The sequence below is a fragment of the Lampris incognitus genome, chromosome 1 (genome assembly GCF_029633865.1).
Source record: "Lampris incognitus isolate fLamInc1 chromosome 1, fLamInc1.hap2, whole genome shotgun sequence".
Taxonomy (NCBI): Eukaryota; Metazoa; Chordata; class Actinopteri; order Lampriformes; family Lampridae; genus Lampris; species Lampris incognitus.
This window is the reverse complement of record NC_079211.1, coordinates 116,535,875-116,561,143: the sequence shown is the minus strand read 5'-3', so window position 1 is coordinate 116,561,143 and position 25,269 is coordinate 116,535,875. Positions and strand designations below refer to the sequence as shown.

Below are 25,269 nucleotides of genomic sequence, written 5' to 3'. Positions count from 1 at the left end.
CATGTTTGAAATCCTGCCGGGGGGGGGGGGGGAATGTTATGTATGCACACATCGACAGTGCTGCATTTGATTTGGTGCTGTTCTATTGTGCTGGGATCGATTGGTGATGCCTGCGGGCTCTGGGTTGTTTGATCGGGTCTGCCTTTGATGCTGTGTCAGTCTAAATAAAGAATGCCACGGAGAGGTTGTGTCGAGCGACAGCGCTGTGTCCTGACGTGATTTAAAAATACAATATAACGTGCATGGATAAGAAGACACGCTGGTCGCTGGTTGGCGGTGCTGATCCTTTAGTCGAGCGGTTAGCGATGTCTCCTGCGGTGCGGGCGATACAGGTTCGCTTCCCGGCCGCGGCAGTTCCTGTGGTTGCGTTGTCCCCCGAATTCGCTACATAACTATGTGTGATTGTTTTTAGCCTATGTGTGGTGCGGTATGTAAATGACAAGGTGGTGTTGAATAATGTACGTGCACCTGACAAGCAAGTCCAGTCCGTGATCCAAAAGGGGTTGTCCGAGGAAGTCCGGGTCCGAGATTCAGGAAGTCAAGTCCGAAAGGAGGGGTCCAGGTAGAGAGACACGGGGGGAGATCGCTGGAGAGGTCCGGGGAAAAACGTGAAGGTCGCTGGGGACGAGGGAGACGCGGGGAGCCGTGGAAGTCGCGGAGGGAGAGTCGCAGGGTTCGGTACGCCGAACTCGAAGCACGGAGTGGTGTTTGTAATATTCTCTAGAATATAATAGCCTGTCAGAAAGTCAGACAGTGTTCTGGGAAACTTCTTGTAGAGGGCTGCCTGATTGCCGCAGGTGTGCCTGATGGATGATGGCAAACACCTGGTGCAGTGCAGAGGCTTTTAGTCCCTCGTGGAAAACTAACGAAATTGAGAAGACTTTAGTTTTGTTTTTTTTGTTTTTTTTAGTAAAGAGACATTATAGTCCACTAACCATTCCAGTTGGTGGTGGTAATGCACCAAATCGTTGTTTGCCAACCGCAAATAAACCTAAAAAATAAGAAGGAGAAGCTCCACTTGGGTCGAGAAAATGGCGTCGGGGACGGAGAGCGAAATTCGAAATGAAAATGAGGACACGCGAGGGTTTGTAAGTAAGAAAGGGGAGAAGACTATAGTGTAAGGTGCATGGATAAGTAGACACGTTGGTCCTTGACTAACGGGTCGGACCCTTTAGTCGACTGGTTAACGTTGTCGCTTCCGGAGTGGGAGACACGGGTTCACGTCCCGGATGTGGCAACGGTTCCCGGGCTGCTCCCCGAATTCGCTACAATATCAAAAGCCTCAAGCGATGCTCGTCAGTCATTGAGAACAGACGAGACGTGTCTCGCGTGGGTGAAAGCTGTGACAAGAGAAAATGGGATTTTCAAGGATCCACATAATGTCGGGGAGTTTATAACGGAAAAACTTGAAGTTGTACGCTCGATCAGGATAACCAGAAGGTGGGATGGTTATCATTGACTGTATATCAAAGCGTCAGAGAGATGGGGCCCTTAAGATCAAGGTATCTCTGTGCGACTTGCTTCACACTCGGATTAAGAGCAAAGAAGAAGGGAGTGATAAGTGGCGTGCCACTGTCAATAGAGGCTGAGTCATTTCGGGATGTTGCAGGTGTGTGAGGCAAGAAGAATGACTCCGAGAAGGAAGGCAGTAAGTCTGTGTGCTTGACTTTTGACGGGGTAATTGCCGGAAAGAGTGTACCTTGATGTGGGTTACAGGGTATTAAGGAAGAGAAAGTGGATAAGATGGGAGCAGAAATGAGATTGTCGTACGCCGAAGCTGCTAAAAGAATGGAGAGAAACGACGAGATGGTGGCAGTGCAAAAAGAACTAGAGCAGAGAGGGAACGGAGCTGATCAGAATATCTGCATGGACAAGAAAAGGATTTTGGCATTCCATGGTGTCTCCCCGCCTGCCGCCCAAGGACTGCTGGGAGAGGCTCCAGCATCCCCGCGACCCTGAGATAAGCGGTTTGGCTAATGGATGGATGTCATGGTCATAAATTGCGTTGCTGAAATAAAGGGGAAGCTTGGAGAAAATCAAGATGGTGCTGGACGTTGCCAGGAGAAATTTGGTTGTTTTTGACATATCTGGATTAGATCTAGATGTTACACCGCGGGAAGGATTTGCATCAACTCAGACTGGGTCCGGGTTATAGACTGGACAATATTGTGAATGGGATCGCTTTGGGTGCACAATTTAAAGTGTGGCGTTCTTAAATTTAAGTAGGTGGCGGTAATGCAACAGTTCGGATACCAACCTCTAATAAAATAATTAACAATAAGACGAAGAAGAAGAAGCGAAAGAAGAAGAAGAATAAGCTCCGCCTCGTCCTTCATCTTGACAAATGAGGTGTGTCACGGGATCGCAACAGTTTCCAGCGTGTCACGTCAGACACGGTAGGAAACAGGACATGTGTCACTGGATGAATGAGCGGAACAAGGGCAAGCTGGTCGATCTAGGTTGGTGAGAACTCGCTTCTGGTTTAGGACACCAATGGACAAACGGGTGTGATAAAATGGGTAAGAATACATCTTTTTATTGACAAAATTGGTTGTTGGTTTTTGCGTAAGGAGTCCACTTGACTCTTCACATTTGTCGGGTCTCAGATTTGTAATACGTAGCCCAATAAGAGGTCACCCTTTTTTTCTGGTGGATCGCGCCCCGACACACCATTTATGTAAAAAGTTACTGTGAAACCCCGGTGATGCGTTAATGTAAAGGTAATGTAGAGTAAAACCGCTCTATTTTCCTCTTAGTTGCCAGGGTCCGAGCGTAATGACAACTTCCTGTGGGCAAGGTTGGTCCGTTTATACATACATATCGAAGCAATATAAAATGCCCTACTAAAATGTTACAAGGGTGGGCTTTTACCCGATGTCGAAGAGGGCAGACGCTGCCGTCCACCATGTATAAGTCCAGCTTATTTCACGTCACGTAAAGCCACACACGTGTGAGTGAGTCATTTTAAAAGCCATAACTAGACGGTAGCGGACGGGGTCAGCAGCGTGTTCCGTGTCGCCGCTGCGGACTGATCTGTGCCGCTGTGCTGCAGGAGACGAGCCGAAGCCCATCTCCGGTTCTCCAGCAGCGTCCGCCCATCATGCCACAACCCAAGCTGAAGTTGGTGGTGACGGGAGATGATTTTGGGTACTGCCCTAAGCGGAATCGCGGCATAGTGGACTGTTTCCAGGCCGGAGGTATTTCCAATGTGTCACTGCTGGTCAACGCTTCCGCGGCGAAGGACGCAGCAGAACTGGCTAAAAGGTAGGCAGGCGCTCCTGTGACGGGCTCTAACAAATAGAAACATCTAGTGAATGACAGCTGGCGGGTGGCAGGTTTAACCATCTAATGATGCTGGCTGTAATGACGTCAGTAGGTGAGTTTGTATTGTGCAGCACATCTTTCATGGAATTTGAACTATACAGTAGGGTGGGAATTAATTTAAGAGTAGGTGAGAAGGGGTAGGAAAAAATGAGTATGCTTCCTCCTACTCCCTTTCCAACATGTAACAAATAATCTGATGTATATGCAGCTTTGCTCACTGAGTTTGATGTGTGGCTTTGTTGATCACTTCAGATTATTGGCAATGGCTTACCTGTATGCCATGTCCTGCTTATTTACATCATCATCATTCATTCATTCATTCATTCATATGTTCGTGGACCAAGTTAATAAATCATCAGGGTAAAGCGTTGTAAGCCCTGTCAGGAACCTTGCCCAGCAAGTCTTACTTCATTGTTCTCATTTCAGTCTCCAGCGTGACTATTACTGATGGAGAATTTGCTCTGCAGGTATCGGATTCCCATCGGTCTCCATGCCAACCTCTCTGAAGGCGAGCCGCTCTGCCAGAGCCTGAGGCACGGATCCACCCTGCTGAACAGGGGGGGCTTCTTTCATGGAAAGACGGGTTTCCGTCAGGCACTACAGAGAGGACAACTGAGCATGACAGAGGTACATTTTAAAAAGCAACATCTCCAAAGGAGCACAAACTTTCTTTATTTCAGTTCAATTTTTTGGGAATGGGCGGCACAGTGGTTAGCGCAGTCACCTCGCAGCAAGAAGGTCCTTGGTTGGAGCCCCGGGGTAGTCCAACCTTGGGGGTTGTCCTCTGTGTGGCATTTGCATGTTCTCTCGTGTCTGCATGGGTTTCCTCCGGAGGCTCCGGCCTGGCGGCCTGTCCAGGGTGTCTCCCCGCCTGCTGCCCAGTGACTGCAGGGATAGGCTCCAGCATCCCTGTGACCCTGAGAGCAGGATAAGCGGTTTGGATAATGGATGGATGGATAGATGTTTTGGGATTTACCTTAATGGTCATGTACCCATACGCCATGTATTATTTGTGCTTGCATATGCAGACATAATTGTGTACTGTCAGTAGGGACCTGCAAATCTATCCCCTTTACAAACTCATTACCCATCATGTGTACCCTGCCTGTATTGCTTATGTAAGTGTGGTGTTGTGCAGTGGGATGTTTACAAAGAGCTTGTGGGTGAACGTTTGAATCGTCCTTTACCTTAAACACCCACAAGCAGCTGGCAACGAATTCCAGCTATTCTTACAAGTGCACTCAAGTAAATGATTGAAGTTAAAAGTTATTTTTTTACAAGATCCGGGAAGCGTAGCAGTGTATTCCATTGCCTACCAACACAGGTATCACCAGTTTGAATCCCTGTGTTACCTCCGTCTTGGTCGGGCATCCTTACAGGCACAATTGGCCGTGTCTGTGGAGGGGAAGCCGGATGTGGGTATGTGTCCTGGTCACTGCACTAGCGCCTCCTCTGGTCGGTCAGGGCGCCTGTTGGGGGGAGGAGGAACTGGGGGGAATAGTGTAATCCTCCCACGCGCTATGTTCCCCTGGTGAAACTCCTCACTGTCAGGTGAAAAGAAGCGGCTGGTGACTCCACATGTATCAGAGGAGGCATGTGGTAGTCTGCAGCCCTCCCCGTTTGGCAGAGGGGGTGGAGCAGCGACCGGGACGGCTCGGAAGAGTGGGGTAACTGGTCGGATACAACCGGGGTGTAAAAGAGAGGGGAAAAGGTTATTTTTTTATGGTGGAGTAATGTGTATAATAATGTCGTCATTAACAGTCAACTAAAGTCATCATCTACACTAGTTTTAAAACAAGTAAAAGTACTAATCCTTAAACTTTGACGTGATAATGACATGGACAAACTTTTACTTTTACGAAACCTTAAATCAGTTTTTGAATGTCTGCAAAAAACAAAACTTTTCATTGTAAAGAAAGTACCTGAACAATTACTACTTGGGTTCTGATGAAAATACCTGAGCTGTTTTCTAGACAAGTGTTCATACTTTTCATTGAGTGCACTTTAACTAAAGTAATATCACTTCTTGGGTAGTAAAACTCGTAACTTCTCTTTCCACCTGTTTTAATGTTACTTGTGTAATTTGGAGAATCTGCATCAGTGGATAACTGCAAGCGTTTCTGTAAACTTGAGGGATGCGTGTTATTTTGTACTGAGCATAGCAATTTACTGTGTGACGGCAAAGTCCTTTTTATCTTACTGCATGCTGTAAACACCAAGGTATCAAAGACACCGAATGCAAATGTGTGTATGTAAAAGGAAGTGTAATAAGCATCCGTCATTGAAACTGTGGCAACCGAGCTGAGCGTCCGTGTGTTTTACATGTGGTGATGTTTTACATACAGGTGGGACGATTCACAAATCTCACGCTTCGATACGTCTTGTGATTCAGGGCTCACGATTTCGATTCAGTACGATACAGTGGATGCCTTGGTAAGCAAGAGACAAAACACCACTGCAATTCTGTGTTTTTTCATTTACTTTAAGAATTAGGCCCAACATTTTGGCATTATCAAGGCACATATCCATCCATCTATTATCCAAACCGCTTCTCCTGCTCTTAGGGATGCTGGAGACTATCCTAGCAGTTATTGGGCGGCAGGCAGGGAGACCCCCTGGACAGGCTGCCCGGCCATCACACAGGGCAGACACACAACACACACACACACACCTAGGGACAATTTAGTATGGCCGATTCACCTGACCTACATGTCTTTGGACTGTGGGAGGAAACCGGAGCGCCAGGAGGAAACCCACGCAGACACGGGGGAAACATGCAAACTCCACACAGAGGATGACCCCAAAGGCTGGACTACCCGGGGGTTTGAACCCAGAACCTTTGTGCAGTGAGGCGACCGCGCTAACCGCTGCGCCACCGTGCCACCCGGCACATATTCAAATGTTATGCAAGTGCAAAAGTTCTCACACAATTTTGTGCCATCTTTTCCTGTTGTGTAACATGGCTGCTTTACTTTAAATCTTTAAAAACCACCAGAGTGACCAAGGCAGTCATTTTGACAGTTTTGGATTTTCAAAGTTTAATAACTGAAAAAAAAATACAATAATTTGAAATACCTTGAACAAAGATACTGTCACGTATCAGGAAAGAACCCAAAAGCAGACGGGACAACCAGGTATGGGAAGAATCAAGTCTTTATTGAAGTAACCGATCTCCGGGGTAGAGCAGGAGTTGGCTCAGTGGCAGGTAGGCAGGCAGGCAGAAGTCCATGAAAGGCAACGTTCCAGCGAAGACTGGTCCATAGTGGAGGCCTTTTAAGGGTGAGGGTGATTGCCGGGGTGAAGGGGGGGGTCAGCAGGTGTCAGCTGGTGTAGCAGGTGTCAGCTGGTGTAGCAGGTGTCAAGGGCGATCGCTTTGATGTCAAGGGCGAGAGGCTGTGACAGTACCCCCCCTCCGAGGGGTGCCACCAGGAGACCTACCAGGCCCGTCGGGGTGCGTCCTGTGGAAGTCCCGGATGAGGTTCGCGTCCAGGACAAGGCGACGAGGGACCCAACACCTCTCCTCCGGGCCATATCCCTCCCAGTCCATGAGATACTGCAGGCCGCGACCGCGGCGACGAGAGTCCAGGAGACGATGAACGGTGTAAACCGGATGATCGTTGATCATACGAGGAGGTGGGGGCGGGGGGGCCGGAGGAACTAGAGGGCTGGTAGAGACCGGTTTGAGGCAGGACACATGGAAGGAAGGGTGAACCCGGAGAGTGCGGGGCAGCTTCAGATGGACCACAGAGGGGTTAATGACTTTGACAATGGGAAAGGGACCAATATACCTGGGGGACCGTTTTTTAGCGTCCGATCTCAAGGGTAAATCCTTGGTAGAGAGTCATACCTGGTCACCGGGGGAGTAGTCCAAAGCAGGGGTGCGATGACGATCCGCCAAGCGCTGGTAACAGCCGGAGGCCCTGAGCAGTGCAGCACGGGCTCGCCGCCAGGTCCGACGGCACCGACGGACATGGGCCTGGACAGACGGAACCGAAATGTCTACCTCTTGAGAAGGAAAAAGGGGGGGCTGATAGCCATAAAGGCATTGAAAAGGGGACAACCCAGTAGCAGACGATGGCAAGGTGTTATGGGCATATTCTACCCAGGGAAGTTGTGAGGACCAAGAGGATGGGTTGGCAGACACCAGACAGCGGAGGACAGTCTCCAATGCCTGGTTGGCCCTCTCGGCCTGGCCGTTGGTCTGAGGATGGAACCCCGATGACAGGCTGACGGTGGCACCGATGGCAGAGCAGAAAGCCTTCCAGCAGAAGTGAACTGGGGGCCACGGTCAGACACTATATCACGGGGAAGACCGTGGACCCGGAAAACCTCCCTGACCAGCAGATCCGCAGTCTCTCAGGCCGAAGGCAGTTTAGACAAGGGCAAAAAATGAACAAATTTACTGAAGCGATCAACAACAGTCAGTACAACGGTGTTACCGTCGGAGGCGGGCAGACCAGAGACGAAATCCAAGGACCGATGCGACCAGGGACGGTGTGGAACAGGCAGGGGGCGCAGCAGACTGGCACTGGCCCGAGTGGAGGGCTTATTCTGGGCACAAACAGGGCAGGCAGAAACAAAAGACCCAGTATCCTCCGTCATGGAAGGCCACCAGAACCGCCTGCGGAGGAAGGATAGGGTACGGGTTACTCCAGGATGGCAGCTAAGTTTGGAAGAGTGAGCCCACTGCAACACGCTAGATCTAATAGCGTCTGGAACAAACAAGCGCCCGGGGGGACCGTTACCTGGGTCAGGCTGAGTCTGTTGTGCTTCCATGACCTCCCTTTCAATGTTCCAGGTGACAGCTGCAGCCGCAACCACACAGGTAGAGGGAACGATGGTGTCAGGTTGGAGCTTGGGCTCAGACTCCTCCCCACACGAGACAGAGCATCGGGCTTGGCATTCCTGGAGCCAGGTCTGTACGTCAAAGAAAAATTAAAACGACCAAAAAAGAGTGCCCACCTGGCTTGGCGCGCGGTGAGTCGCTTTGCTGACTGGATGTATTCCAGGTTCTTATGGTCAGTCCATACTATAAAAGGAAGCTCAGACCCCTCCAGAAAATGTCGCCATTCCTGCAGTGCCAATTTCACCGCCAGGAGCTCACGATTCCCCACATCATAGTTCCTTTCAGCTGGGGAGAGACGGCGAGACAGGAAGGCACAGGGGTGTGTCTTGCCACCCTCACTGGAGCGCTGAGAAAGGACTGCCCCCACCCCAATCTCAGAGGCGTCCACTTCTACAACGAACTGCTTGGTTGGGTCTGGCTGGATGAGGATAGGAGCTGTGGTGAAGCGGTGCTTGAGGGCGTGGAAAGCTGCCTCTGCTACAGGGGTCCACAGGAACTGTCTGGAGGTGGAGGTAAGAGCGGTTAGTGGGGCCGCAATGCGGCTGTAATTGCGGATGAACCGTCTGTAGAAGTTGGCAAACCCGAGGAACCTCTGAAGCTGCTTACGGCTGGTCGGGCTTGGCCACTCAAGAACCGCTCTGACCTTGGCGGGGTCCATTCTCACCTGCCCATCGGCCACGATGTAGCCCAGGAAGGTGACTGAAGGGGCATGGAATTCGCACTTCTCTGCTTTTACGAAAAGGTGGTTCTCCAGAAGCCGTTGAAGGACTTGGCGGACGTGCATGACATGCTCTGACAGGTCTCTGGAAAAAATCAGGATATCATCCAGGTAAACGAAACGATCCAACATGTCACGTAGGACGTCATTGACCAGATTCTGGAAGACAGCTGGGGCATTAGTGAGACCAAACGGCATCACCAGATATTCAAAATGCCCCAGGGGGGTGTTGAAGGCAGTCTTCCAGTCATCTCCGTCTCGAACCCGGACCAGGTGGTAAGCATTGCGGAGGTCTAGTTTAGTGAACACTGTGGCTCCCTGGAGAGAATCAAAAGCAGAAGTCATGAGGGGCAGAGGGTACTTATTCTTGACTGTGATGTTATTGAGGCCTCTATAGTCAATACACGGCCGGAGGGTTTTGTCCTTCTTGGCCACAAAAAAGAACCCCGCACCAAGGGGTGATGATGACGGGCGAATAAGACCAGCCGCCAATGAGTCCTTGATGTACCTCTCCATGGACTCCCGCTCAGGCTTGGAGAGGCTATATAGACGACTGCTGGGGAGGGGAGCGCCCGGCAGCAGGTCAATAGCGCAATCATAGGGGCGATGAGGAGGCAGGGAGAGAGCTTGCTGCTTGTTGAACACGGCTCGGAGGTCATGGTACTCTGGAGGCACCAGTGACAGGTCAGAAATCTCAGAGCTTGACACCTGACAGGGGACAGACTGAGGCAGAGCAGACTGGAGGCATATGGCATGACAGACGGAACTCCAACTTGAAATTCTGGCCGATGACCAATCAATATGGGGACTATGCTTAACCAGCCAGGGATGACCAAGTATAATGGGAACAAATGGAGAATTGATAACGAAAAAACTTAACTCCTCTTGATGGTTTCCCGACAACAGGAGGCGCACAGGCTCAGTCTTAGAGGTTATCTGGGCCAGGAGACGTCCATCCAGGGCATTAGCTTCAAGAGGCTGGTCCAGACTCACAGTGGCAAGACCTAACTGCTTCACAACACTTGCATCCAAAAAGCTTTTATCAGCTCCAGAGTCAATTAAAGCCAAAAGTTTAGTGGACTGACCTTTAAAACTGATGGTAGCTTGCAACTGGGTACGTGGACGAGGAGACAGAGGGCAGACAGTTGGGCTCACGAGGATCCTCCCCCTCCCTCGTGAGCCTGCTAGTTTTGACAGACGGTGAGGGCAGGAGGCGAGAAAGTGACCAGGCTGACCACAATACAAGCAGCTGTTCTCGGTGATGCGGCGTTGACGCTCCTCCGGGCTGAGCCGGAAGCGGCCGAGTTGCATCGGCTCCGAAGCTGGGGAAGAGTCACGCCTCGGGCTTTCTCGGAGGACGCCAGCCTCGGTCGAGCGAGCTCGGCCCCCAGAGTTTGGAGGTGTGGCCCGTGGAAAGTTGTTATGACCCGGAAAGCGTCGCATCCTCTATCGCCTCCGCTCCCGGAGACGGTTGTCCACACGAATGGCCAGGGTAACCAATTCCTCCAACCCACCAGGCTCGGGGTAGGAAACCAATTCGTCCTTTATGGATTCGCTTAGCCCGTTGGAAAACCCGGCCCGGAGGGACTCGTTGTTCCATCCGCTCTCCGCTGATAGCGTACGGAACTCAACTGAGTAGTCAGCGACGCTGCAGGAACCCTGGCGGAGAGAGATCAGCCTTTTTGACGCATCCTTTCCCCGCACGGAATGATCAAAAACCTGGCGAAAAGCAGTGGTGAACTCAGCATAGGATGAGAAAGTGGAGGCCCGCATCTCCCACACCGCTGTAGCCCAATCCAGGGTGCTTCCCCGGAGAAGATCCATGATGTAAGTGACTTTGGCTCCATCCGTAGAATATGACTGGGGCTGCTGGTCAAACACAATCTCACACTGCATCAAAAAAGGGCGACAAAGTCCAAAATCTCCATCATACTTATCGGGCGGGGCGACCCATGGTTCCTTGGCCGAAGTTGATGGCGCTGAGGGTGGCGGAGCTGGAGGGGCGGGTCCCGGGCTAGCAGAGGCACCAAGTTGGGTCTGGATTCCGGAGATCTTTGAGCCGAGCTCACGGAGGGCGTCAGCCATCTCCTGTAGCACCTGGCTGTGCTGGCCGTGGACCGATTCCTGGTTGGCTACAGCCTGGCAGACTGTGGCCAGGTCTGTGGTGGAACGGTCTGCTGGGTCCATAGTGGCTGGAACGTACTGTCACATATCAGGAAAGAACCCAAAAGCAGACGGGACAACCAGGTATGGGAAGAATCAAGTCTTTATTGAAGTAACCGATCTCCGGGGTAGAGCAGGAGTTGGCTCAGTGGCAGGTAGGCAGGCAGGCAGAAGTCTATGAAAGGCGACGTTCCAGCGAAGACTGGTCCATAGTGGAGGCCTTTTAAGGGTGAGGGCGATTGCCAGGGTGAAGGGGGGGTCAGCAGGTGTCAGCTGGCGTAGCAGGTGTCAGCTGGTGTAGCAGGTGTCAAGGGCGATCGCTTTGATGTCAAGGGCGAGAGGCTGTGACAGACACAGACCTGCTGCTCCTTGAATGCTCCTAAAACTGAATATATTTGCGTTAAAATGAGTTTTAGATGAACTGCGCCAAAAAAAATACGAGAAGATCTGCCTAAAACGACCATGAGCGGTCAAAATGACCGCGCGTAATTTACGCGTCATCGTGTGCGTCACGTCACTATTTATGACGTGTGTTCGAGTCATTTCCTTCGCAACGTTCAGGGTTTTTTGTTTTTTTTTTACATTTCAGGTTTTATAGGCCTTGTTATGTTTGTTAGATTAGCAACATGTTTTTTCCGTTTTGTTTTCCGGGTATCATGTCCAACGTGTCTGGGTTCACACGCACCATGACTACCACCGAGGTGCTGCAGTATTTACAGGTGTTGGACAGCGGCCATTTTAAATTGTTTGAGAAACATTATTGTAACGGTCACGGATGAGTAGACTCACTAGCCCGCTGGGTAACGGGTCGGACCCTTTAGTCAACTGGTTAGCGCAGTCGCCCCTGGTGCGGGAGACCCGGGTTCGCATCCCGGCTGCGGCAGTTCCCGGCTGCCCCCTGAATTCGCTACAGTATTAAAGTTGTTAAAATGTGGATTTTGGTGTCAGTTGTTTCCTAACAGACATGCAGACATATGCAACGCTGGGTTTTTATCTTGACAGAGTTTCCGCCATGGTCGTTGTAGTGTTAATAACACACAATCTCGTGAAATTGGGAGCGTCTCGAACCGTGAAGCCCGTGTCGAACGATTCGGAATTCGATCCAGTATCGTCACACCCCTAGTTTTAAGATGTCATTCTGATTGTCGAGACAATGACCCAAATAATACCGGCCTACAGCCTGAAGGCAGGCTGTGACTGTGTGAGGCGGCTAATTCACCGTTGGATCAGCAAATCAAACACATTATTACTGACAACAAAAGGACCTTTTCTTTTTCGTAAACATTTGGTTTTACACAATTCTTATAAATGATATTCAAATAATATTGTCGTACTGTAATATGATATTGTAGCAAATTTGGGGGGCAGTCCGGGAAAAGCCGCAGCCAGGCAGTGAACCCGGATCTCCCGCACCACGGGCGACAACGTTAACCAGTCGACTAAAGGGTCCGACCCGTTAGCCAGCAGGCTAGCGAGTCTAGTTATCCGTGGTCGTTACAATATTTAAGTTTAATGGGGGGGGACATGACTCAAAACACTTTTTGGAGGCGTTCGGGTAGCGTGGCGGTCTATTCCGTTGCCTACCAACACGGGGATCGCCAGTTCGAATCCCCGTGTTACCTCCAGCTTGGTCGGGCATCCCTACAGACACAATTGGCCGTGTCTGCGGGTGGGAAGCCGGATGTGGGTATGTGTCTAGCGCTGCACTAGCGCCTCCTCTGGTCGGTCGGTGCGCCTGTTCAGGTGGAGGGGGAACTGGGGGGAATAGCGTGATCCTCCCACACGCTACGTCCCCCTGGTGAAACTCCTCACTGTCAGGTGAAAAGAAGCGGCTGGTGACTCCACATGTATGGGAGGAGGCATGTGGTAGTCTGCAGCCCTCCCCGGATCGGCAGAGGGGGTGGAGCAGCGACCAGGATGGCTCGGAAGAGTGGGGTAATTGGACGGTTACAACTTGGGGGGAAAAACGGGGAAAAATCCAAAAGAAAGAAGAAAAAAAACGTTTTGGTCATTACTCAGGTTAACACCAAGGGAAATCATGATGAATAAATATTGAAGTATGCAGTTTTAACGTCTTTCTGCTTTAGGTTTGCTGCTAACACAGACCCCAGGCCATGAACAGCCTGTGCACACGGAATAAACGCATTAAATGTATTATTTCCATTCCAGCAACCTGGTTTTATTGAAAAAAAAAGCACCTGGCTACAGCCGCTTTATTAACTATGAACAAACACCACCAACTTGGTTGCATGGCAACACGGTTTCTTCATCGCTTCATCTTGGCCTATTTAAATACTAGCAGTTTTTTTAAATAAATGATGACGTCACATTCCCCGTTTAAAACTGATGTCTTACCAGTTTTGCAGAGTGAGTAACTAATGTTAGCATTTTATTTTTTACATGATATTTTGTTGTTACTGAGGCGGAATCAGCCAAGTGATACTACCGCCTTTGTTCCGGAAGGGGGCACCAAAGTCAACACGAACTCCGAGTAGTATGCAGTGTGAGTGCATGGCACGTGAATAAACCATTTATCGCAGCAGTCTTTTGCGATGCGTATATCGCGCATGTTGATCTTGCCATGAAGGCGAATCTTCGATATATTGTGCAGCCCTACCACACACGACAATGGAAGACATAACGAGGCTATATTGCCTCATTATTTGACCCACTGGAAGAATAAAATCAGACCAGGAACTGGTCCCTGTGTCACACAACATGACATCTTACTATACTGCACTCACGCTGAAACCCCACGTGTGTGAACACGAGAGTGAGAAAAGAGGTGAGACTGGTTTCATCGTGGCGTTGATATCTCAGGTACAGAATGTTCTTTTTCCTCTCTGTCTGGATGCGTTTTTCTTTTAAGGTAGAGCTGGAGCTGAGGGCCCAGGTGAGGCTGTTTGGGGAACTGATGGGTCATCTGCCATGCCACATGGACGGCCACCAACACGTTCACGTGCTGCCAAGTAAGACAGACCAGTGACACAGATGCACACACACACACACATACACGGCCCACTCATGTCTGGTGCTTACATCCACCTGTGGAAACCTGTACCAGAAAAGTTAATATTCAAGACACTTGCCGAGGCAGTCATGACAGAGATTGAGGTATTACTTCCTGTTGCATGTGATTAACACTAGAACGACCAGGGTGGTCATTATGACTGTTTTGGATTTTTAATGGTGGCAAGGTGGCGCAGTGGTTAGTGCAGTCGCCTCACAGCAAGAAGGTCCTGGGTTCGAGCCCCCGGGTAGTCCAACCTTGGGGGTCGTCCCGGGTCATCCTCTGTGTGGAGTTTGCATGTTCTCCCTGTGTCTGTGTGGGTTTCCTCCCACAGTCCAAAGACATGTCGGTCAGGTGGATCGGCCGTACTAAATTGTCCCTAGGTGTGAGTGTGTGTGTGTGTGTGTGTGTGTGTGTGTGTGTGATGGCCTGGCGGCCTGTCCAGGGTGTCTCCCCGCCTGCCGCCCAATGACTGCTGGGATAGGCTCCAGCATCCCCGCGACCCTGAGAGCAGGATAAGCGGGTCGGACAATAGATGGATGGTATTTATCGTGACAGAGTGTAGAGTTTAATAACCGGCCATCATTTTGACCGCCCATGGTCGTTTTCGCTCGGAGTGAAATCCCGCTTGTTCTAGTGTTAACGTGTTATGTGGGTTTAATGGTGAGGTTTATTCATGTTGCATGTACATATAGAATGATGAAACGCAGTGAACAGAATAGTAAAAACACTAGTTAACGTAACCTCCGCAATGCTCAGGGTTATTCCAGTTGGTAGGATTAAGTTGGGTATGAAATGTAGTCCTGACATTATATAACTGTGTGTGTGTGTGTGTGTGTGTGTGTGTGTGTGTGTGTGTGTGTGTGTGTGTGTGTGTGTGCGGTGGTGGGGTCAGAGGTGCGTGAGGTATTTGCACAGGTCCTGTCTGATTTTGGCATCCCATACACACGTGTTCCAGTGGAGCCTGGTTTGCACACCTGTCCTTGGTTGCCCCTGCATCTCCAGGACTTCTATGCACAGGTAGAGAAAGATGCACTGGAGTCCATACCTATCTTCAGACGCTATAGAATCAGGTGTGTAGGCCACACACACACCAGAGAGAACACCACTCTGGTTTACTCACATTCTGAAAACATTGTTGTGAGACACGCAAGTCGACGCTTATCCAAGTCAGTGTTGCCTCTTCCCCCAGGTGGCCTGACGTCTACCTTGGACTAAGCACCATGGGCCAGAACATGTCTATCTCAAACCTGAAAAGAGCCCTGAGACACGCCATGGAAGCAGGTCCTTCATCTGCTACCAGCACATCCCCAACAGATCAGCCTGTTCTAACGGCAGAACTGATGGTCCACCCAGGCTATCCCAGTTTACCCCATGAGGGTGGCTGTGGGGAGGGGCCCGATGACTTCTCCCAGTCATCTGACAGGCAACATGAGCTTACCACCCTTAAGGACCCCTCACTCCTTACCTTCTACACCCAGGAGAGAGTGCAGCTTTGTGCTTTCAAAGACCTATGAGTATTCCTGTGTAGAAATTAAAAGGTCTATACATGGGGCTTGTGGGTTGTTTCAGGTCCTCAAATCTGCAATGGGTAAAGCTTGCTGTGTGTTGGAATCTTTTATTTTATTTTACCTCAAGCATATTTGTAGTTAATGATTTATACTACTCATGCCCATATCAGGGGTAGTCCATATTCTAACCTCCAGAGCATCTTGAGATTTTTACCTAAACCTTTCATCCTCTTAATAGGTGTAAAGATGTAGTGGAGTGATGAAATCATAATTTATTCATTTCCCACTGGGTTTGGTGTTTACTCCTGTTTTCAGCTCAAAGTGTATTAACTCTGACCCCTGTTGCTGGAGCCAAAACCAGCCCTTCTAATTGCCCAGGCTCAGCCACGCCCCCTGGAGGATGAGCGTATAATTCAAAATATAGCGAACAAGCAGCAAATACTGGCACAGATATTTAGCGTAGTAATGGGAATAGATGCCTCAAGGGAAAGATTCAGTATAAAGGGATGGTAGTGGGAGGGTAAATAGACAAATTATTTGCATATGTCTGCATTTTTTTGTGTCATAGTAAATCGGTTGTACATTCAAAAAGAAAAATGCTATTTGAATGATGTGAGCTGCTGCCCGTTTGGGGCTTTAGCAGAGCTGGTGGGTGCAGAAAATGGCTACCACTGTGCTACGTTCCTGGAACCAGTTAGTCCACCATTAGCTGCTGTAAACTGATGAATATCACAGTAGTCACTATCTTCTTGGGCATTGGTAGCCCGGGCCTCGACCAATCCGCTATGGAAAACTGATTTATGATCCACATATTTGATTTGGCAAAGGTTTTATGCCAGATGCTCTTCCCGACACAACCTCACCATTTGTCTGAGCTTGGGACCGGCACTAAGAATGCACTGGCTTGTGCATCTCAGTGGCTGGGTCAGGTGCTGTAAACCGATGAATATCACAGTAGTCACTATCTTCACTGCTCTACCTCCTCCTTACTTACCTTACAGGAATAGAAAATGTCATGTAAGTCCATGCATGGGCTGGTGGCTTGTGACATTGAGAGCCCATAAGGGAAGGTTCAGGCATTTTTGACCTTTAATGAGAAAGTTGAGTGTTTTTGTATTGCTATTGTAATGCCACTAGGAGGCGCCATGCAGTCTGCAGGAAGAGCGATGCCTGCCGTCACACGGGCTCACTGCTAAAAAACCACCTGTGTCCACTTGTATGTAAATGTGGCTAAACTTATTAAATGAAATCAACTTTGAGAAACAGGATGGTGGTGAGTGACTGAGACTGACGGTGTCCTTTAGTGCAAGACAATATTGTAAAGAGATGGCTGCTGTAACAGTCTGGGGCCCCATGATGCCTTGTGTCGAGCCAATGTGACGTCGAAGCATTGCTGCAAGCCGGGGGGGGGGGGGTTGCATTGGTGGTATTTCTGAGCTCAGATGAGCTTAAAAATTGACTTCTGTATGAGAGTATTTTAGTTGAATGAACTATTTTCAATCTGCAATACTCGTGTTATAAACTATCCTCAAAATTCTTGTTTAACAATGTTCCCTTTTCCAACAAGTGTAAGGTAATAATGATAATAATAATTTTATTTATATTGCACTTTTCTAAACAATATTAAAAAGTGCTCTACAAAGAAACACTATGGGTGTGACAGCAATCATCATTGTAGTGTTTTTTTCTGCCTTTGGCCTTTTTGTACTTCCATAACACGGTTGTTCAGTGTGAGAGCACCTGAGTCATTGTAGCTTTGCACCATAAAGGGGTTGTGTGTGTGAGTGAGAGTGTGTGTGACGTGTTTGGTTTGCTGTGTGACAGTAGTAGAAACAAAGTAAACCTCTCCAGGTTTAAATCCAACACCTGGGCTGGCTGCGTGCTTCTGTTCTCCTACACCGGTGTTGGGCCTGCAGACGTGCCCTGAGCACTCTGCAGCAGCTCTGTGAGGGTTGGAGCCCTGCGAGGGTTGGAGCCCTGCGGCAGCTCTGTGAGGGTTGGAGCCCTGCAGCAGCTCTGTGAGGGTTTGAGCAACGGGGGCATTTTAAACTGGCACGTGTGGGGATGCACTGCCTCACTATTAGAAGTTGTTTGTTTGAACAGTGTCTAGTTTGTTAATCCCGTCTCTGGATGAAGGGGAGGGGGGTCACCATGTCGGTAGAAAATACACAACCCCTTTAACGTTAGATATTTTACCTTGAGTTTTATAAAGGATGCCCTTTGTCTGGTAGCTCAGATTTGCCAGCTGAGGACTTGTGTTTCTTCAAATTATAGTTTTGTGTTCATGTATGTTAGGTGTAACGTCAAATTGTTACCAAGAACAGGTATAAAATCTACTGTAACAAATCAAATCTTCTATTTTACGTATCTATTTTATATAAAGAGTAAGTGTAGAATCATACATTTTCACTGCCATCGATTGCACATTTGTCAGCAGGCGTTTACAGCTTGTAGAATCATTAAGTTGAACAAAAAATCAGAAATTGTTTTGATATTGTCAAATAGGAAATTAATCAGATATCTGGCGTGTCGTTGAATTCTTATTTCCTGACCGTTTTAATGTATATAGTGCAGGAGGGGGGCAGTCTTCTCCAGAAAGGGCCAGTGTGGGTGCAGGTTTTTGTTCCAGCCAAGCAGCTACACACCTGCGTCTCCTAATCAAGTTCCTCAGCGAAGACGCTGCTGGCTGACTCATGGGCTCAGGTTTGTAATGCTGGGCTGGAACAAAAACCTGCACCCACACCAGCCCTTTCTGGAGAAGACTGCCCACCCCTGACATAGTGTTTACAAGTAGCCACTGAAGGTCCAACAGTAACAGGAAGTCTGCTGTCATTGCAGAACTGGTCAGTGGTGAAAATAACATCAGAACAAAACATTCAGTTCTGCTGTGGACCGCCTGCCTGATTCCCGGTGTTAAGCCAGTTCTGCCAGTCCTGTTGTTTGGGTCTGGTGTGAGGGAGTGTTGGACGTTAGATGTTGGGGGGACACATCATCTGCTGGACATGGTGCTGTGTGTTTGTGGAGTGGCTGCAGCTTCACACAGCACATGGTAAACTACACACACGGTGTCTTGACTGGAAGTGCACTGGTGCGGCCAAGTGCCAGTAAACTGAGAAGAGTGATGCTGAGGACACACCATGTACCCTGATGATCAACAATGTGGAAGATATTTTTGTCAGTCCCACTGAGTAAACATGTCACTGATACTGTACTTCCTGTTCTGGGCTGTCACAACATGCAGGTGGTTTCATTTCATTGCTGCCACTATCAAAATGAGACTGTTCTTTTTTTAACAGGACCATTAAATCTGTGCTGATATTTAACCTTGTGTTGTCCACACATTTTGTATGCTGCCCTCGTCTTAAGGGTCATTTATGACCTGCCTTCATTAAACCTCTAAAGCAACTTAATTTTAAACCCCAAATCTATTTTGCAGGAAGAAAAAACCTGTCATTCAACACAAACTATGTGATTATCTGGCTTTTCCCTCTCCACAGTGCAGAAAGATACATTTAACCAATGGACACCACTCGTTTTTATTGGGTCACACAAGACCCACACGTGTCTTACGGTCACACAAGACCCACACACGTTTTAGGGTCACACAAGACCGACACATGTCTTAAGGGCACACAAGACCGACATATGTCTTAGGGTCACACAAGACCCACACATGTCTTAGGGGCACACATGACCCATACATGTGTTAGGGGCACACATGACCCACACATGTCTTAGGGTAACACAAGACCCACACTTCTTAGGCGCACACATGGCCCACACATGTCTTAGGGTCACACAAGACCCACATGTCTTAGGGTCACACAAGACCCACACATGTCTTAAGGGCACACAAGACCCACACATGTCTTAGGGTCACACAAGACCCACACATGTCTTAGGGTCACACAAGACCCACACATGTCTAAGGGTCAAACATGACCCACATATGTCTTAGGGTCACACAAGACCCACACATGTCTTAGGGGCACACATGACCCATACATGTCTTAGGGGCACACAAGACCCACACATGTCTTAAGGGCACACAAGACCCACACATGTCTTAGGGTCACACAAGACCCACACATGTCTTAGGGTCACACAAGACCCACATATGTCTAAGGGTCAAACATGACCCACATATGTCTTAGGGTCACACAAGACCCATACATGTCTTGGGGGCACACATGACCCATACATGTCTTAGGGGCACACAAGACCCACACATGTCTTAGGGTCACACAAGACCCACACGTCTTAGGGGCACACATGACCCATACATGTCTTAGGGTCACAGAAGACCCACACATGTGTTAGGGTCACACATGACCCATACATGACTTAGGGGCAAACAAGACCCACACGTTTTAGGGTCACACAAGACCCACACATGTCTTAGGGGCACACATGACCCACACATGCCTTAGGGGCACACATGACCCACACATGTCTTAGGGGCACACATGACTCACACGTCTTAGGGGCAAACATGTCTTAGGGGCACACATGACCCACACATGTCTTAGGGGCACACATGACCCACACATGTCTTACGGGCCCACATGTCTTAGGGGCACACATGACCCACACATGTCTTAAGGGCACACAGGACCCACACGTCTTAGGGGCAAACAAGACCCACACATGTCTTAGGGTCACACATGACCCACACATGTCTTAAGAGGCACAAAAGACCCACACGTCTTAGGGTCAAACAAGACCCACACATGTCTTAGGGGCACACATGACCCACACATGTCTTAGGGGCAAACAAGACCCACACATGTCTTAGGGTCACACATGACCCACATATGTCTTAGGGTAACACAAGACCCACACTTCTTAGGCGCACACATGGCCCACACATGTCTTAGGGTCACACAAGACCCACATGTCTTAGGGTCACACAAGACCCACACATGTCTTAAGGGCACACAAGACCCACACATGTCTTAGGGTCACACAAGACCCACACATGTCTTAGGGTCACACAAGACCCACACATGTCTAAGGGTCAAACATGACCCACATATGTCTTAGGGTCACACAAGACCCACACATGTCTTAGGGGCACACATGACCCATACATGTCTTAGGGGCACACAAGACCCACACATGTCTTAAGGGCACACAAGACCCACACATGTCTTAGGGTCACACAAGACCCACACATGTCTTAGGGTCACACAAGACCCACATATGTCTAAGGGTCAAACATGACCCACATATGTCTTAGGGTCACACAAGACCCATACATGTCTTGGGGGCACACATGACCCATACATGTCTTAGGGGCACACAAGACCCACACATGTCTTAGGGTCACACAAGACCCACACGTCTTAGGGGCACACATGACCCATACATGTCTTAGGGTCACAGAAGACCCACACATGTGTTAGGGTCACACATGACCCATACATGACTTAGGGGCAAACAAGACCCACACGTTTTAGGGTCACACAAGACCCACACATGTCTTAGGGGCACACATGACCCACACATGCCTTAGGGGCACACATGACCCACACATGTCTTAGGGGCACACATGACTCACACGTCTTAGGGGCAAACATGTCTTAGGGGCACACATGACCCACACATGTCTTAGGGGCACACATGACCCACACATGTCTTACGGGCCCACATGTCTTAGGGGCACACATGACCCACACATGTCTTAAGGGCACACAGGACCCACACGTCTTAGGGGCAAACAAGACCCACACATGTCTTAGGGTCACACATGACCCACACATGTCTTAAGAGGCACAAAAGACCCACACGTCTTAGGGTCAAACAAGACCCACACATGTCTTAGGGGCACACATGACCCACACATGTCTTAGGGGCAAACAAGACCCACACATGTCTTAGGGTCACACATGACCCACATATGTCTTAGAGGCACACAAGACCCACACGTCTTAGGGTCACACAAGACCCACACATGTCTTAGGGTCACACATGACCCATACATGTCTTAGGGTCACACAAGACCCACACGTCGTAGAGGCAAACAAGACCCACACGTCTTAGGGTCACACAAGACCCACACATGTCTTAGGGTCACACATGACCCACACATGTCTTAGGGGCAAACAAGACCCACACATGTCTTAGAGGCACACAAGACCCACACGTCTTAGGGTCACACAAGACCAACACATGTTTTAGGGTCACACATGACCCACACATGTCTTAGGGGCACACATGACCCACACGTCTTAGGGGCACACATGACCCACATGTCTTAGGGGAACACATGACCCACATATGTCTTAGAGGCACACAAGACCCACACGTCTTAGGGTCACACAAGACCCACACATGTCTTAGGGTCACACATGACCCATACATGTCTTAGGGTCACACAAGACCCACACGTCGTAGAGGCAAACAAGACCCACACGTCTTAGGGTCACACAAGACCCACACATGTCTTAGGGTCACACATGACCCACACATGTCTTAGGGGCAAACAAGACCCACACATGTCTTAGAGGCACACAAGACCCACACGTCTTAGGGTCACACAAGACCAACACATGTTTTAGGGTCACACATGACCCACACATGTCTTAGGGGCACACATGACCCACACGTCTTAGGGGCACACATGACCCACATGTCTTAGGGGAACACATGACCCACACATGTCTTAGGGGCACACATGACCCACACGTCTTAGGGGCAACCATGTCTTAGGGGCAAACAAGACCCACACATGTCTTAGAGGCACACATGACCCACATATGTCTTAGAGGCACACAAGACCCACACGTCTTAGGAGCAAACAAGACCCACACACGTCTTAGGGTCACACATGACCCAAACATGTCTTAGAGGCACACAAGACCCACACATGTCTAAGGGTCAAACATGACCCACATATGTCTTAGGGTCACACAAGACCCATACATGTCTTGGGGGCACACATGACCCATACATGTCTTAGGGGCACACAAGACCCACACATGTCTTAGGGTCACACAAGACCCACACGTCTTAGGGGCACACATGACCCATACATGTCTTAGGGTCACATAAGACCCACACATGTGTTAGGGTCACACATGACCCATACATGACTTAGGGGCAAACAAGACCCACACGTCTTAGGGGCACACAAGACCCACACGTCTTAGGGTCACACATGACCCACACATGCCTTAGGGGCACACATGACCCACACATGTCTTAGGGGCACACATGACTCACACGTCTTAGGGGCAAACATGTCTTAGGGGCACACATGACCCACACATGTCTTAGGGGCACACATGACCCACACATGTCTTACGGGCCCACATGTCTTAGGGGCACACATGACCCACACATGTCTTAAGGGCACACAGGACCCACACGTCTTAGGGGCAAACAAGACCCACACATGTCTTAGGGTCACACATGACCCACACATGTCTTAAGAGGCACAAAAGACCCACACGTCTTAGGGTCAAACAAGACCCACACATGTCTTAGGGGCACACATGACCCACACATGTCTTAGGGGCAAACAAGACCCACACATGTCTTAGGGTCACACATGACCCACATATGTCTTAGGGTAACACAAGACCCACACTTCTTAGGCGCACACATGGCCCACACATGTCTTAGGGGCACACATGACCCACATGTCTTAGGGGAACACATGACCCACATATGTCTTAGAGGCACACAAGACCCACACGTCTTAGGGTCACACAAGACCCACACATGTCTTAGGGTCACACATGACCCACATATGTCTTAGGGTAACACAAGACCCACACTTCTTAGGCGCACACATGGCCCACACATGTCTTAGGGTCACACAAGACCCACATGTCTTAGGGTCACACAAGACCCACACATGTCTTAAGGGCACACAAGACCCACACATGTCTTAGGGTCACACAAGACCCACATGTCTTAGGGTCACACAAGACCCACACATGTCTTAAGGGCACACAAGACCCACACATGTCTTAGGGTCACACAAGACCCACACATGTCTTAGGGTCACACAAGACCCACACATGTCTAAGGGTCAAACATGACCCACATATGTCTTAGGGTCACACAAGACCCACACATGTCTTAGGGGCACACATGACCCATACATGTCTTAGGGGCACACAAGACCCACACATGTCTTAAGGGCACACAAGACCCACACATGTCTTAGGGTCACACAAGACCCACACATGTCTTAGGGTCACACAAGACCCACATATGTCTAAGGGTCAAACATGACCCATACATGTCTTAGGGGCACACAAGACCCACACATGTGTTAGGGTCACACATGACCCATACATGACTTAGGGGCAAACAAGACCCACACGTTTTAGGGTCACACAAGACCCACACATGTCTTAGGGGCACACATGACCCACACATGCCTTAGGGGCACACATGACCCACACATGTCTTAGGGGCACACATGACTCACACGTCTTAGGGGCAAACATGTCTTAGGGGCACACATGACCCACACATGTCTTAGGGGCACACATGACCCACACATGTCTTACGGGCCCACATGTCTTAGGGGCACACATGACCCACACATGTCTTAAGGGCACACAGGACCCACACGTCTTAGGGGCAAACAAGACCCACACATGTCTTAGGGTCACACATGACCCACACATGTCTTAAGAGGCACAAAAGACCCACACGTCTTAGGGTCAAACAAGACCCACACATGTCTTAGGGGCACACATGACCCACACATGTCTTAGGGGCAAACAAGACCCACACATGTCTTAGGGTCACACATGACCCACATATGTCTTAGAGGCACACAAGACCCACACGTCTTCGGGTCACACAAGACCCACACATGTCTTAGGGTCACACATGACCCATACATGTCTTAGGGTCACACAAGACCCACACGTCGTAGAGGCAAACAAGACCCACACGTCTTAGGGTCACACAAGACCCACACATGTCTTAGGGTCACACATGACCCACACATGTCTTAGGGGCAAACAAGACCCACACATGTCTTAGAGGCACATAAGACCCACACGTCTTAGGGTCACACAAGACCAACACATGTTTTAGGGTCACACATGACCCACACATGTCTTAGGGGCACACATGACCCACACGTCTTAGGGGCACACATGACCCACATGTCTTAGGGGAACACATGACCCACATATGTCTTAGAGGCACACAAGACCCACACGTCTTAGGGTCACACAAGACCCACACATGTCTTAGGGTCACACATGACCCATACATGTCTTAGGGTCACACAAGACCCACACGTCGTAGAGGCAAACAAGACCCACACGTCTTAGGGTCACACAAGACCCACACATGTCTTAGGGTCACACATGACCCACACATGTCTTAGGGGCAAACAAGACCCACACATGTCTTAGAGGCACACAAGACCCACACGTCTTAGGGTCACACAAGACCAACACATGTTTTAGGGTCACACATGACCCACACATGTCTTAGGGGCACACATGACCCACACGTCTTAGGGGCACACATGACCCACATGTCTTAGGGGAACACATGACCCACACATGTCTTAGGGGCACACATGACCCACACGTCTTAGGGGCAACCATGTCTTAGGGGCAAACAAGACCCACACATGTCTTAGAGGCACACATGACCCACATATGTCTTAGAGGCACACAAGACCCACACGTCTTAGGAGCAAACAAGACCCACACAC

At 49.5% G+C, this 25,269-nt stretch overlaps 1 protein-coding gene across 3 annotated transcripts; it reads left to right on the top strand.

The window, feature by feature from the left end:
• The first annotated feature begins 2,383 nt into the window (after positions 1-2,383).
• ydjc (YdjC chitooligosaccharide deacetylase homolog) lies at positions 2,384-18,932 on the top strand. Of its 3 annotated transcripts, XM_056283955.1 has the most exons (7): positions 2,414-2,519; positions 2,757-2,797; positions 3,053-3,264; positions 3,792-3,951; positions 13,921-14,020; positions 14,957-15,134; positions 15,254-16,063. In XM_056283955.1, exons 3-7 carry the CDS (start codon positions 3,101-3,103, stop codon positions 15,576-15,578), a joined length of 927 nt encoding a protein of 308 aa, XP_056139930.1. In that variant the 5' UTR covers positions 2,414-2,519; positions 2,757-2,797; positions 3,053-3,100; the 3' UTR covers positions 15,579-16,063. The 3 variants fall into 3 exon arrangements, with proteins under 3 accessions (XP_056139938.1, XP_056139921.1, XP_056139930.1); XM_056283963.1 differs by lacking the exons at positions 2,757-2,797; positions 15,254-16,063 and adding an exon at positions 18,411-18,932 and having other exon boundaries at positions 2,384-2,519; positions 14,957-15,081; XM_056283946.1 differs by lacking the exon at positions 2,757-2,797 and having other exon boundaries at positions 2,384-2,519.
• The last annotated feature ends 6,337 nt before the right edge of the window (positions 18,933-25,269 follow it).

Bases quoted from the DNA above. Each gene is read 5' to 3' on its own strand.
- ydjc (XM_056283946.1), top strand. From the start codon at position 3,101: ATGCCACAACCCAAGCTGAAGTTGGTGGTGACGGGAGATGATTTTGGG. The intron at 3,952-13,920 runs GTACATTTTAAA...TTTTCTTTTAAG, and splicing joins GACAACTGAGCATGACAGAG to GTAGAGCTGGAGCTGAGGGC. The intron at 14,021-14,956 runs GTAAGACAGACC...TGGTGGGGTCAG, and splicing joins ACACGTTCACGTGCTGCCAA to AGGTGCGTGAGGTATTTGCA.